Source organism: Siniperca chuatsi, linkage group LG7, assembly GCF_020085105.1.
Source record: "Siniperca chuatsi isolate FFG_IHB_CAS linkage group LG7, ASM2008510v1, whole genome shotgun sequence".
In the NCBI taxonomy this organism is placed as follows: domain Eukaryota; kingdom Metazoa; phylum Chordata; class Actinopteri; order Centrarchiformes; family Sinipercidae; genus Siniperca; species Siniperca chuatsi.
In genome coordinates this window covers 15,026,601-15,041,096 of record NC_058048.1, presented here as the reverse complement: position 1 = coordinate 15,041,096, position 14,496 = coordinate 15,026,601, and the positions used below count along the sequence as shown (strand labels likewise).

The 14,496-nt window shown below is 39.2% G+C and overlaps 3 protein-coding genes across 10 annotated transcripts in view; 1 reads left to right on the top strand and 2 right to left on the bottom strand.

The window, feature by feature from the left end:
- The window catches only part of LOC122879469 (F-BAR and double SH3 domains protein 2-like), a 61,617-nt gene extending 56,509 nt beyond the window's left edge, over positions 1-5,108 (bottom strand). For all 3 annotated transcript variants that reach the window (XM_044203593.1, XM_044203594.1, XM_044203595.1), the window contains exons 1-2: positions 4,972-5,108; positions 680-777 (exon numbers count right to left, since the gene is read on the bottom strand). In XM_044203593.1, coding sequence (XP_044059528.1) covers positions 680-777; positions 4,972-4,992 — 119 coding nt within the window. In that variant the 5' untranslated portion in view covers positions 4,993-5,108. The remainder of the gene's footprint in view (positions 1-679; positions 778-4,971) is intronic.
- A 1,676-nt stretch (positions 5,109-6,784) lies between these two features.
- LOC122879468 (P2Y purinoceptor 2-like) lies at positions 6,785-14,143 on the top strand. Of its 5 annotated transcripts, none has more exons than XM_044203592.1 (6): positions 6,785-7,023; positions 7,769-7,884; positions 9,409-9,759; positions 9,993-10,161; positions 10,489-10,713; positions 10,912-11,129. In XM_044203592.1, exons 1-6 carry the CDS (start codon positions 6,968-6,970, stop codon positions 10,955-10,957), a joined length of 963 nt encoding a protein of 320 aa, XP_044059527.1. In that variant the 5' UTR covers positions 6,785-6,967; the 3' UTR covers positions 10,958-11,129. The 5 variants fall into 5 exon arrangements, with proteins under 5 accessions (XP_044059527.1, XP_044059525.1, XP_044059523.1 ...); XM_044203590.1 differs by lacking the exon at positions 7,769-7,884 and adding an exon at positions 8,119-8,242 and having other exon boundaries at positions 6,787-7,023; positions 10,489-10,831; positions 10,912-14,143; XM_044203588.1 differs by having other exon boundaries at positions 6,787-7,023; positions 10,489-10,831; positions 10,912-14,143.
- Positions 12,278-14,496, bottom strand: part of relt (RELT TNF receptor) — a 32,739-nt gene continuing 30,520 nt past the window's right edge. For both annotated transcript variants that reach the window (XM_044203586.1, XM_044203587.1), the window contains exon 11: positions 12,278-14,307. In XM_044203586.1, the coding sequence (XP_044059521.1) occupies positions 14,304-14,307 (4 nt within the window). In that variant the 3' untranslated portion in view covers positions 12,278-14,303. The remainder of the gene's footprint in view (positions 14,308-14,496) is intronic.

Below are 14,496 nucleotides of genomic sequence, written 5' to 3'. Positions count from 1 at the left end.
AAGAGTGAAAAGGGAAGAAAGAAAGAGAAGTCTCAGAGAGAGAAAGCGGTAGTGAAAGCGTGAAAATGAGAAACAGAGAGAAAGACAGGGATGGAGGCAGAGAAGCAGAGAGTATTGGAGAGTTTGCTGTCATAAATAATCAATGCTTAGTCAACACAGAAAATGAGAGCGTGTGAAGGAACCAGGGTTTCCTCCCGTTGCCAAATCCAAAAGGGAAATCTGCCAGACTCACACACGTCATGAGTAAACAAAGCTGAGCCAAAATGAAAAAGAGAGATATGGAGACAGAGCAAAAGAGACAGAAACAACATGGGACAGAGGGAGACAGAAACGATGACAGATACAGAATGAAATTTGGTAAAGAAGAAAGAGAAGAAGAAAGAAACGAAGTCGGAGAGCAGGAAGAGGGCAGCAGGAAATTCCTTCACCATTTTCCCGACCCTTTGTCCTTCTTAAAACACTGGAATATGACAATACTCCTCCTCCTCATTTTCTTTCGCATGCCACTCCTCCCTCACTCATTAGTTATTTCCTTCTTTCTTTTTGTGCATGGCTGTGTCCAAGTGTTTTAAGTATAGTCATCAGTAATGATGACTAGACTAAAATCATCTGGTGGTTGGTATTCCTCAATTCTTTTGCAGTGGATGAGAACAGGATTGTGTTACAGACATGTCCATACCTCATGTCCTCCAGCAGGTCACATTCGGTCTGGTGTTTAAAGTGCAGTCTTGTCATCTGCTCTGTGTGTGTGTTTTTCAGCTCCTGTGTCACTTTGACCTGGAGGAAACAAAAAGACACATCAAGTAAAGGATTTGTCATTTAGTCATCCGTCTGCTGTGCTTGTGTGTTATTTATTTCAAGGCTCATATTCACTTACAGAAAACCCAACTCTACAACAAATCATTTATCCCTTCCATATTGATAGTATCAATAACGAGATATAAAACTAGATATCATCTGAGACTTTGGTTATCATAGTAGAGCTAAAATATTGTCTTTTTCTGGTCGTACAAGAGTTCAGTGAACTATGAATGCCTCTACCTGCCTGAAAGTCGTAAACACATTAATAATTAATAATGATTTTTTTTCTCAGTGGCTATATCACCCACCCCTAGTTAGATTAGATGTTGCATGAAATCACCAAACGTCATACACCAGTGTGACAAACACAATATTATTATCCAGCAGGACTGTAACTAACAATTATTTTCTTATAATAATAAAATAGTGACCTTGGACAAGTTTTGAGCTCAAGGTGACATCTTCAAATGGCTTTTTTCATCCAACAAATAGTCAAAAAGTCAAATATATTACATTTAAAATGATATGCAACACTGAAAAGCAGTAAATCATATTTAAGAAGCTAGAAACAGCAAATATTTGACATTTTCTGTTGATCCACTAATCAATCAACTGACAAATAGTTTCAGCTCTATTGACAATATTACCAATATTGGGGTACTGATTCAAAAATATGATGACTGGTTTTAGTCAGTAGGACCAAAATTGACTTTCACCCCCAAAGTTCAATGAATGTACTGAGCAAAATATTAAGCACATTCGCTCTTTTCATCACATGCACTGATAAGGTGAATCCAGGTTAAAAAAAAATCATTGTACTGTTGTGATTGCTTTCACTGAATCCATATCTGCCACGAACGAGTCGATGGAGATAAAGACAGAGAAAGTGAGAGTAGGATTTCTTTAGCTCTGAGATGTAGACTGTGCAAAAGGAGCTACAACTCTGTAGCCTCTGTTCTGAATGTTGTGTTTTGTTTAGTATATTAGTATCAAAGAATCCGGCTCCTGAGTCACTGTGGCCTACATACACATACACAGACACACACAAAAATAATAATTTAACCCCCATCTATCAATCTATCTGCCAATTACCTGTCATCTATGTTAGGTGTGCTCAGCTCTAGAGTCACCTGAATGGAACACACACATACGCACACTCCCATCAGTAATCCATCAATGTAACAATCAGTGTCCCAGTTTTGTCAGACTTTTGAAGAAGCTGGAGGAGGCTTTTTGCAGTTAGAGGTGTATGAAGACACTCTTAACAGCCCATAACAGCATTTAGGAACAGACTCCATGTGCATTAGGAAAAGATGCTAATTGCATCGCCTCATGTACAAATTCATTTGGGTGGTCAGACTAGGGGCTATAACCTGCACTCATTCACACAGTCTTTTGCAAAACGCTAACCCTTAATATGCACACAAACAATCTCACACACACACACACACACACACACACACACACACACACACACACACTCTCGTCAACACATACAGAGTCACTGTGATGGTCATTGTGCATTGTTGGGTGAATTCCATCAGCTATTCACCAGAGTAACAGTGGGCAAATTCATGACTGTTCTAGACAAAACAATCAACATAACACACACTACACTGGCACACACACACACACACACACCAAGCAACACACACTGCAGAGCTCCTTTCTTTCATGTGCTGTGTCTTTGAAGATAAGGAGGGAGTGGTTCATTACATTATCAGGGCAAAATGACTTCACTTGATTTCACCTTCTGTCACTCATCGGAAACTACTGGGAGAGAAGGCGCAAAGGGGAAGGGCAAAGGATGACAGAAAAATGGGGGAGACAAAATGAGAGGAAGAGTGTGGAAGAATATGAAGGGTGAGCAAGTGAGAGTAAGAAAAAAGGGAGAGAAAAGAAGATGGCGAGAATGGGAAAGAGAGCTGGTCAGTGAGAAGAAGAAGGTGAAAGCGACAGTGAAAAAGATGGGATATGAGAGATGTTAATTATATATTAACATATATTATTATATTCAGTATATTAAAGGTCATGTTAAAGGAAAAGAGCTCAGCTGGTGTAGTGGTAGTAGCCAATGCAGCAGGTAGGTCTATACCGCTAAGAAAGTGGTTCCTGTTATGTAACCCAAACATCAACAGACATATTTTACAATGCTTCTGATGTATCCCCACCTGTATTTAGGAGACAGTAACAAAACAGCAAATGGGGTTGGGGAATGTGACCTAAAATCTATATCAAGATAAATTAGCAGATTTAAATGTACAATAGTACAACAGTGCATGCATTTCCTTTTTCATGACATCATGACGGCTCGCTTCTGATATGTTTCTCCCGTTTAATTACAGTATGACCAGTTAAAAACATCAGGCTGCTGGCTTATTCGTTGGTTCAACTTCCAGTTAGATGCCATTGGTTGTGTAACTATTGTGAGTTTAGAGCTATATATTGAAAATTGAGAAATAAGTAAGTTTGGTATGGTGAGACTTTGATAATGTCAGTAATTTGATACATTAGATGTATTGTCCAATCCTAATATGAACACCTTAAAATGTAAAACAGCTCCCAAAATATGGCTTACTATAGAGTTGAACCAGTGCTTCTCTGATAGTCTTCACAGAAATAGATAGAGATGGATAGATCACATTTCAAATCAGTTTTGTGTAGCAATGTACTGCCTTTTTTCAGCCTCATTAGCAGCCATCTTTAATTTAAGCCACATAAAACTAATATATGAGAGTCAAATGAGCTCAGTCTGTAAGCAGATGTGCTGAGACACAGACAAAACACTTAAGGGGCTGTATGTGCCTCACAGGGAGAGAAATTATTAGTATCCAACAGCCAAATACTGATACACTCTGGCTGTGGTGCTGTGGTGCTGTGGGCTGAGTGTACTGAGTGTGCCAGCAACATTGGCAGGGGGTAACACATAAGTATTTTGCAAATTCTGTTTTATTCTTGGAAATATTTTCACAGCAAACTGAATGGGAAAGACACTGACAGCTGACAAATGGGATCTTAGCAAACTATTATGACTGTAATGGTGCACTTGATCACACACAGTGGAACAACCATAGTGGTCTCTACAGCCTCAATGATGAAAGAACTTGTTCAAGTGTGTGTGTGTGTGTGTGTGTGTGTGTGTGTGTTTTATAGACATGATGTGACATGTTCAGGGCTGTCTGTGTGTAGAAACCCAGAGCATAAATGGCACTGGGGGAATATGTGGTAATTAAGAGAAAACTGTGCAGAGGGTAATTGGCTCGCATACATCTATTTCAGGACAACACACACACTCTTAGAAAGCAATGGGCAAGCAAGTTCAACAAACCCTCACGTACAGACACTCTCTCACACACACACTGGGTACCAAGCTATAGGGAGGGGACAGTGGTGTTTTCTCAGCCCATACAGAATCAATAAGTCAGTATGGCTCAGCATGTCTCATCTGTGTGTGTGTGTGTGTGTGTGTGTGTGTGTGTGTGTGTGTGTGTGTGTGTGTGTGTGTGTGTGTGTTTAGCTTTTGTCAGCTCAGCCTTTGATAAAATGACGTGACCCCGGACGGACTGAAGGTCTTCGCTTGAGACAAGAAGCATCACAACGTGGAGAAACGACAGCTTTTGTTATAATGTCTGGGCAACGGTTAAATTAGCTAAATAACACCTCTGCTACACTACACTTACGTTAAATTGTGCACTGTATTAATTACTGTAACGTTACTAGCTACAACGCTACTGCCATAAGTTAACGTGTAATTACTATTGTACATTTTGTTTTCATTAAAGTTATTTTTACTACAAGACGTATTAAAAGGACAACCATAATAACATATTCTCTTACCAACATGGTCTGGTGCTTTGTATAAACCGTGTCATGTTAGCCCACCTAGCGTTTTCTAGCTAACGTTTTTTGACGTTTGACGGCTCACATTATAACGGCTGGACAGATGCATATTAATGTCACTAGGTTACTGACTAACCTAGCTAGCAAAGCTGCTAATGTTGGCTAGCAAAGGTCTTTTCTCCCCTTTAATTTTCGTAAGCCAGCAGCATCAGGCGCTTTTTGTGTGGTTAATAAAACACAACATCCACATCTAATGTTGCTACTCTGTTATCTGTCTGTCATTGTCTGTACAGCCCAGCTAAAACATAACGGACTCTGGAAATCACTCACCTTCCTCGGCGGCGGCTGCATTTTGGAGTATTGACATGAATGGTATTTCCCTTGTGAGATGTATTGTAATTCCAAGAGGAAATCCAAATCAGTGTGGGACTAATATTTTGTTTCCCTAAACAGAAATCCTCCCCTCCAGACGACAGGGAGGAAAGACGTGAGTTAAATTTGTACTCCGGCGGCCATGATTGATGATAAATGGCCGGTTTATACAGAGCAGAAAATGAAGCTACGAGGAGAGACTGAACACACTTGTGTTGGTTGCTGCCACTACTAGAGGACTAGTGTGTACTGTACTGTGTTGTGAAGCAGGAGAGCAGACAGGCGGAGAGGAATAAGCAGAGGGCAGGGAGGGGGGGGGATATTAACGGGGAACCCCTTCAGCAACTAAGCTCGACGGCTCCCCGAAGTGGCGAAGAACGAGATAGCGGCCGGTCTGTGACGGAAAACAGTGAGAGCAGAAATACGTCCTTTTTGTCATGCCTTTTCTCGCCTGACGTCGACAGTGACCTCGATGAACACATATGCAAAGGTGTTTAAACCAAATAAAGGGGCAGAAAGGATGACAACTACAAAATGGGACTATTTATCCACTGAGCGTCAGGGGTTTTCCGAGAATGCTCGAGAAGAAAAGCTTGCCACTGTCAGGAGGCTGCGTCCCGCAGACCTGCATAGCAACAAGAAACCGCAGTCGATCAAGGAAAAATCGATCATGGAGTAGGACAAAAACAGTATTGTTTTTTTAAGAGATAGATGGAGAAAAAAAAGCACACACACAAACAAAAGACATCTTACTAGAATTTTGACGCTTGGATTGTTAATAATAATAATTTAAAAAATATATATATATATATATATATATATATATATATATATATATATATATATATATATATATTATAGTCAATCCAGCTGAACTGATATATTAGGTTATGGTATCAGACACACATCCAAATAAATATTGATACATAAAATAATAATGTATTTCAAAACGTTATTTATGGTAGGCTATTTTGTGCTATTATTAAGTAGACTAATAATAGCACAAAAAGTCTATGTGATATCAGGGAGTAGACAGGATCAAATAGGTTCATTGGAAGTGGGTGCTGAGTGAACAATTAAAGGAATACATTACAATGGAAGGTATTATTTGAAACCCTTGTAATGAGTTGGGACCAGAAGCAGCAAGTCACTGCATGCATTTGTGCAGCCTGCATATTATGTTGTGTGTTAGGTGTGGTTTCTCATGATTTAAAATTGACCAGGTATTGAAATATAGGTTCTGGGATGAGAAAATGATGTTGCAGTGCAGAGGGAGAACAAAAAAATGTAGATAGATCCATACATAAATACATAATTGGGTCTCTGTCTTTCTTTGTGAAATTTAAACCTCTCCTCACCAGCCCACTTTGTTAGCCCCTCTTTGCAGGGTGCCCTGTGTGAAGTGGAAATTGAAATTGCCCAAACCTCTCAAGGTTAAGCTATACTTGTTACTGATCGGAAGAAATGCAGTCATTGTTATTGTTGCCCAGAAATATTTCTGCTCACATTGCTGGTGCCACTAATGTCAAACTACAGCAGATTGTCATATGGTTGGCAAGTTTCGGAGTAACAATGTCTTACAAAAAAAAACAAGTGTGTGGAAATAATATATGACTCCCTAACAAAATAGCTGGAAGGGTAAGTATTTTACTTCATGCCTCCTACGTGCCATGGCCAAGGTTAAAGTTAAGGGTCATGTAATCATTAATACACAGAGTTTCTGGAGCAGGTAAGACATTAAGTACTCTTTCTCACCTTTCCTCCCAGTATAACACTCAAACTAATGCACACATATTCAAACGCATTCACACACACACTCGCATTCAGAGGAACCAAACAGCTCTATTAACACCCACACACATAACTTTCTGCCAGTGGTACAGAAGAAAATGGCTTACAGTCATTGTTGGTTCATATTTTATTTGTTAGGATCTTGCCAGGATGCTTTTGGTTTATGATTCCTCTCATGACTTGGCTTAGGAGCATCTGTATTTCTCTGGCCATACCAAGGTAAGACATGTAAAAACAGTCAAGTACTTCAACTAAAAGTACAAAAAGGAGCATAGATGCTTATTTGCAATTCACACATTGCATATTTGCCAGAAATGTGAGAAGTCACAGGTAATCTTAGGTATTTTTTGTATATTGGTGTTTTAAAATTCTTGTTGTTTGTCAGTATGGCTGTCAGGCCCACTGTATTTTGGTGGGGACACAAAGGACCATATATTTATATTTGTGACTGCATGACAGGAGATTTCTAATAGGCCTTGCTTACAAAATCTTTATGCTTATAGTTGTGTCTTTGTATTAAGATTTACCTGTCCTCACAAGGTCTTTTGTCTTTGAAGTGGTGTTAAAAATAAAAAAATAGCTAATTGTAATTAGAATTAGTTCTACTTCCCATTCCTTATTAAAAGCTAGGTTACAAAGAAAGAGCAATTGCTGATAATTATATAGGCCTATACTTATCGTAGTAAAAAGTAACTAATAATTACATGTATTAGTCTCAATAGGATAATAGGATTTAAGAACTACCTGTTTTTTCTACTAAATTTAAAATAATGTTTCAGTCTACAAAAATGAAAAAAATCAATATTTGAACAGTTTAAGGTGGTGAAAGCCTTGTCCTAGTCACTGTCCGACTGACTAACAGATAGTTAACATGTGAGCCTCAGGCTCAACTGCTCATGCACTGTGTACAGGCTACAGCTTGTCAGACATGCACACACCTCCACATGTTTTTCACCCACTCAAGTATCTTAGGTACGCATTCAGTCGGAAACAGCACGTTCATATACACATGTGAGAATGACGACACATTACACAGGATGGTCAACGCAAGTCTTTCAAAGGCGATAGCATTCATTCAGTGTGAGTAATTTTATATGTTTTAGGGGTTTTGTCTCTGGGGAAGGGGTCTTGGGATACAATGTGGATAGTTTTGTACATCCAATTTAAGAAGAAATAACACAGATTATTTTATTGCTGAATAGTAAGTTGTGCTCAGTTTGATATCGCATGCACACAGCAGGTCAGAAGAATTTGGGGGACTACAAAAGGGGCCGCACTGTCTCAGGTCTATTATCTGTTCAATTCAATCTGCAGCTGTTTTGAAGAGAAAAATGAGAGAGCAAAGGGAACAGAGTGAGCAAGAGGCAATGTTTGTGTGAGAGAGAGAGAAGAAAAATGAGAGCGCTGTAGGTTAACTCATCAATCAACTGAGAAACAAGTAAGTCTGGCATCTACTGTCTTATTTGCATGTTTTTAAGGTGCCACATGGAGTCACATGAGTTGGCTGTGGCTTGGTTGACTGGTTTGAACTTGAGTTTGTCACATAGACAGATTTGTAGAGGAAGAGCAAAATGAACTAATGTTAAGTGAGACAACAATACATCATGCATTCCAGTGAGTACAGCAGAAAGAAAGGTTTCAAAACAAGGTCTGGTTTGAGTTAAAACGTTATTCCTCTGTCTCTCCCTCTCACAGCCGTGAGGTTTTGGAAAACTTTAACATACAAAGTGCCAGAATTAGTGTTGTTTTTCTGCGTGAGAACACAGCTGCACTAAAAGTTTTATAAAAAGTTGTTTCCACGCAAGTCTGTGTGAATCTTTGTCTGAATCTTCTGCAGCTCAGATGTGTTAAAATATTTAGAGTTTTTTTCTTTGGGGGCAGGAGAGGAAAAAGGAGAGGCAATGAGGTTAGACTGAAAAGTATTTCAGTAATCTGCTGAGACAAGGTGTCAAGATAATGTAAACCTGTTGGGACAGGGTGGTGGAACAGTACATCTTGTCACACATATTCAGTACAGTATTACCCTATATTACAGCCATAGAACCCACATCTTTCCATTTGTGCACAGTTACTCAGACACTTGTTAATTTATTCCACCAGAAAAAGGATTTAGGATAGCATATGCTAATCACTTATGATTTAATTTAGGTGCCACCATTTAAGTATCCTCTTCACTTCTCTCTATCTCTCACAATTTGTCTCTCATTTACTCAACCACCCACTGAGAAAGAAAAAGGCGATTAAAGGAAGTCAGCCTCAAAATGATTTACTTTCTGTGAAATGCACAATGACTTTAAAATGGGATGACTCGAACTATGAGCTGTATTGAGTTAATTTGATTGCGAAATCACAATGGCCTGGTCGATTATGCTTGAGGATAGCATGATTTCCTAGACTGTGCTGCTGAGGCATGCTGAAAATGAATGGCTTAGGGCATGCTAATCGAGGGTGATGTCACTTTCTTGCGGTCGTACTCCTTTCCTGTGTCTCCACATCCTCTATTTCTGTCTATGATAACTTCTTCATGGTTAGCTAAGTAAAATGCTTCTAGGTTCAAATGCAGCATATTCCTAATCAATTCCTTTGTATCTATCTTTTCCTCAGGTGTTCTCACAACCAAGATGGCCACATTTGACAACAGGACCAACATAGCCAATGTCAGTGCCTTTTACTGTAAATTTCGAGAAGATTTTAAATATATTCTCCTTCCTGTCAGCTATGCCCTGGTCTTTGTAATTGGCCTGGCGTTGAATGCCACAGCGTTGTATGTGATTGTGTTCCGCACTAAGCACTGGAAGCCCTCCACTATCTACATGTTCAACCTGACGATGTGTGACACACTCTACATCTTCACTCTGCCCTTCCTCATCTATTACTACGCAGATGAGAACGACTGGCCCTTCAGTGAACCGTTCTGCAAGCTCATACGCTTCCTGTTTTATGCCAACTTATATGGTACAGATATACAAATTGATATACAGTATAATACGATACAATATGATGTAATATGATCTGTCTTGAGACAACACAATGAGACACAAGATAACATACTATATTATATCATACTATACCATATCATGAAGAGAATATACTAAAAAATGCAAACTGATATGGTTTAAATGATTTAAGTAAGAATCAATCCAGTATGAAAAAGAGCATATTAAATTAATTATCTATCACTCCGGCAGGTTCCATTCTGTTCCTGTGCTGTATCAGTCTGCATCGGTTCATTGGCATCTGCTACCCAGTCCACTCCCTCTACTGGCTCAGCGCTCGTAGGGCAAGGCTGGTATCTGTGGCAGTGTGGGCCTTTGTTCTATTATGCCAGGCACCTATTCTCTACTTCTCAAGAACTAGGTGATTTAAATTTGTGTAATTGTCTTTCTTTCTTTCTATTTCCCTTCATTCCTCTCTTGCTTACTTAATATCCCTCTTCATTGTACTGAAAGTGTGCTTAAGTGAGACTATTGATTTTTGTGGCACACCAATTTTGCCAAGTACCTTATCTTAGGGTGCCTTAATGGGACAGACTTAAATGAACAACTAACCTGCAAGCTAACAAAGTTACATTTTATTTCCTCTCTTTCATCACTCTTATCTCTTTTTCTGTGGTTCAATGCCAAACAAGGCAACAGTGCCATTTAATAATCCTAAACAATTGTAATCTGTTATCTCCTTTGCCAGGGATGTGGACACGCGGGTCTGCTACGACACCACTAGCCCAGAGCTTTTTGATGACTTCCTGGTGTACAGCTCAGTCGTGTCAGTTTTCATGTTTGCCCTGCCCTTCATGGTGGTGATGGTGTGCAATGGCCTCATAGTGCGGAAGCTTCTAGAGCCTGGCTGGGGGTCTGAAGGGGGCACTGAGGGCGAGAGGGGGGGCCTGACAGCCCAGCGTTCCAAGCAGAGGTCAGTGAAGATGATCATCATTGTGCTGGCAGCGTTCATGCTCTGCTTCCTCCCTTTCCACCTCACCAGGAGTCTTTACTACTCTTTTAGATACCTAAGGCAGGCCAATCCAGCACAGGTGAGGACAGACACTTTAAAAAAAAAAAAGTTATGATGACTTTAAAAGCTCAGTGGATCACATTTTTATATGTTCATCAGATCAGCTGTCATTTCCTGGAGGCCTGCAGTGTGGCCTACAAGGTGACCCGACCTTTGGCCAGCGCCAACAGCTGTCTGGACCCTATCCTTTACTTCCTGGCTGGGCAGGATGTCCGCAGTAACCTCACCAAGAAGAGCAAGTCGCCTTCATCAAAACCAACAAGTGTGAGCCAGCATTTGACAACACAACTCTGATCCAATAAAAAGTGCAAAAGGTTGTGGGGACAAGTACTGTACTTATTGCCAGACTCCTCTGGTAGATGGGACACCTCATACCTGCTTTAAGAGTGCACTTTTCAATCTTAAATGCCCGCCAGTTCAGACTTCTGAGGGTTGAAATCTGTGAAATTAAAAACAAATGTGAAATTAAAACCAGGGAAACACTTTTAAAAGTCTTAGCATAATTCATTTAAGGACTGAGTTTTACAAAGTACAGTCGAGCACACTGCATTCAGATTTCCGTTCACCAGTGGAAGTGCATGTTCAGTTTTGACCAGATGTAAAAAAAAAAAAAAATCCGATATGGACAATACAGTTATCACTTGGTTACATATAAACATCAAAATCATGTAGTGCATTCCTGACTTAAGTCATTAAAGACCTTTAAAGGCTTTCTAGAGATCATATTTTTTGTTATGTTTGAAAAGCTATAATGTATGGACAGAACTAAACTGCATAGTGCTCCACAGCTGTGGTTTTTGTTAATGATTCTACTGGACAACTGCTGCACCTGATGTTTGTATGTCTGTATAGGCACAAGTGGGTTTTCCTCAGTTCTCCTTTTTCTGAGCCACATTTCAGAAAAAGAGGGCACACACGTGTGTGTTCAGCCACTGTCCTGGAGTAGTCTGTGTGTGTGTGTATGTGTGTGTGTGTGTGTGTCACTTTGTGTCACAAAATGTGAAGGAACTGAAAATTACGTTATAAAAAACATCTATTAATTTTGACAAAATGCTTGTGGTAATACATTTTTATCATTTGTCTCATGTACCATACGGCATACCAGAAAAGTTAGTCATCACATCAGCATATTGGTTATGAGTTTGGAAAGTATGAACTGTAATTTTTGGGAAGAGTAACCTTAGTTGCAGTGTAGCTGAGCCACTTGGTAATTTCATTGGTATTGGCAACACTTGATTTATGTAATCAGTGGTCCTTTAATCTAAATCCTAATCTAAACACAAGACCGCCACTAGAGGGTTGTACTGCCTAACAAACAAGACAGGCTAAGGCTGCTGGTGCTTTACTTTCCATAGTTCACCAGAAATTCTCTCACACCCATACCTCACACATTCACAGACAACAGCAAACAAACACTAAAAAGCCACATTGCTGTATGTCACAAGCAAGAACAACAAACAGGACATCATTTAAAATACACCTCTTCTTTATTTCAAAAGTAAAAACATCATACAGAAAAATGTAATATTATTAATGCAATCTACAAACTTGATGAGATGAATGTTTTTTTAATCCTTCCTTCCTACCAGCAACACTTCAGCTTTAAAACATGTAATAATAATCCTAATGATAGTAAGAAATGAAAACATGTAACTGCTGCAACCAATAAATATCCAGTCCTCCAGACATGTTGTCATATTCCTTGTAACAACATAATAAGAAAATATGAAAATGAGTAGCTAAAAAACCTCTATGATTATAGTACACTCTTTAAAAGCCACGAGGATGTAAGCTGAAGCCAGCTGAGCTGCATGACTTTGAGGCATCTCAACCACTAATCCTCTGCAGCCACTGGTTGGTTTATTTAATTAAACAATAAAAAGTGGTCTCTTACAGTTATGCAGATTGAATAACTGGAGTCTGGCTATGTGTACTGTATGTGTGTGTGTATGTGTGTAGGACATTAGGTTTAAAAGGTTCATGATGAGAATGGAAAACCGTAACAGTTTGTTTTGCAAAAGAAAAGGAAAACACTGAAATGTTGCACTCAAATGGTGAAAAAAATCACATCATGTTGATTTTAACCAGCACTTCAGCTTGAATGCATATTGGTGTGACAGAATTTACCAGTTTTTGATTGATGGATTACAGATGTCACTCATTGGTGCAGTGTCTTTCACCTCATACATACTGGTTGCTAAAAATGATAAAAGCCAGGTATGGTCTGTTTCTCTATACCCACCCATATTTACATATGTACATTCATTTAAATGTTCTGTTCTACAAAAGTGATATCTACCCATCTACTTTTTCACCCCAGGACCCAAATGACAATTGCAGCCTCTAACTGCCTTTGGGATGCAGTGTTGTAAAAACAAAAAACAAAACAAATGCTGTGATACAGTACTGGGACCCACTCTTAAAAACACATTTTGGCCCCTTATCACCTACTTGGACAAACTCTAAGAGCTTTAAAGTTACAGATGTTATTAATGCTGACTGGCAATGTACTAGGCGTACATTGCTGAATGAATGTTTCTCAAACTCTCAGAGGTTCTAGTGAACTCAGCGAGTGAGATGAGCGTCTTCTGTTAAGACTACATTCAACATCTTCAAGGTCTAAAACCTCAACTCACCGATAAAGAGCAGCTAGATCACTAAACTTACAAAAAATATTTAAAACATCAAAATGTTATTGAATTTTATAACATTTGTTTCCTTATAATACTTACTGTAGTGCTATTGTAGTCTTTAATCAAGTGTCACAAGACCCAAAATCATATAGGTTTTTATTTCAGCCAAGCCAGATTTGCTCAGTCTGTTGGTAATGAAAACCTTCATCGATCACATGGCACTTGATTGCAGACAACTTGGCTTGATGTTTTCCTCTTTTTTTAATGTACACACTTGAATGAGTTTGTCTCAGTGTTTGAGTTTTGTCAGTAATGTATTCCACAGTGTTTTGTCCTCTTCATTGTACACAAGTAATGTAGATGTGTCTGTCTACATGTATTGTATGTGTCCACCTATGTGTGTTTTAACCCTGTGTCTATTTTCTTTTAACATGGAAGCACAAATACATGGGCTAAGAGTGCATTTAGTTATGATCCAAACTTCTCTTCTTTGTTTTCTCCCACTCATTCTTTTTTCTAGTGTCAGGTTGATTATCACAAAGCTATACTCTCCACTCTGCCCCTTTGTGTGTATCTCTTTGGATTGGGACAGTGAAGTAGCTGTGACTTGAGTTGTACTTCTATGATGGTACATCTGATGCATCTGTGAAGTACAATATTTTTTTTATCTAACAATAAATACAGTTTTATTCCTCTTATCGCATGAATAGAAACAACTTCTTCCAACGGGAGGTGGTTATTGTGGTTTCTTGGTGTCACTCGTCTAGAAACACTCTCCCTGCCAGCTATCAAGTCGTCAGCGAATGATGAGGTCATCTTCAGCGAGGTAGCGTTATCGTACACCATCTCTCTGTCTCTTCACCTGAAAGAGAGAGTCAAAATGTCAAGGAGGCAGCAGGATGAGGACATGAAGGACAGAATGAAAGGAGTGAAACAGCTGATAACTTTTGAGCCTTTTCAAATTGCACTTATCTCATTATTTCTCATTTGGGCTGATTTAGATTTTTTGTGTAGGACATGATGAATCCAACAGATAGTTTTGACAATAGGC

Excerpts from the sequence above, each read along its gene's own strand:
- LOC122879468 (XM_044203588.1), top strand. The coding sequence starts at position 6,968 with ATGATTCCTCTCATGACTTGGCTTAGGAGCATCTGTATTTCTCTGGCC. Across the intron at positions 9,760-9,992 it reads GTTTTATGCCAACTTATATG|GTTCCATTCTGTTCCTGTGC; the intron begins GTACAGATATAC and ends TCACTCCGGCAG. Across the intron at positions 10,162-10,488 it reads CTCTACTTCTCAAGAACTAG|GGATGTGGACACGCGGGTCT; the intron begins GTGATTTAAATT and ends CTCCTTTGCCAG.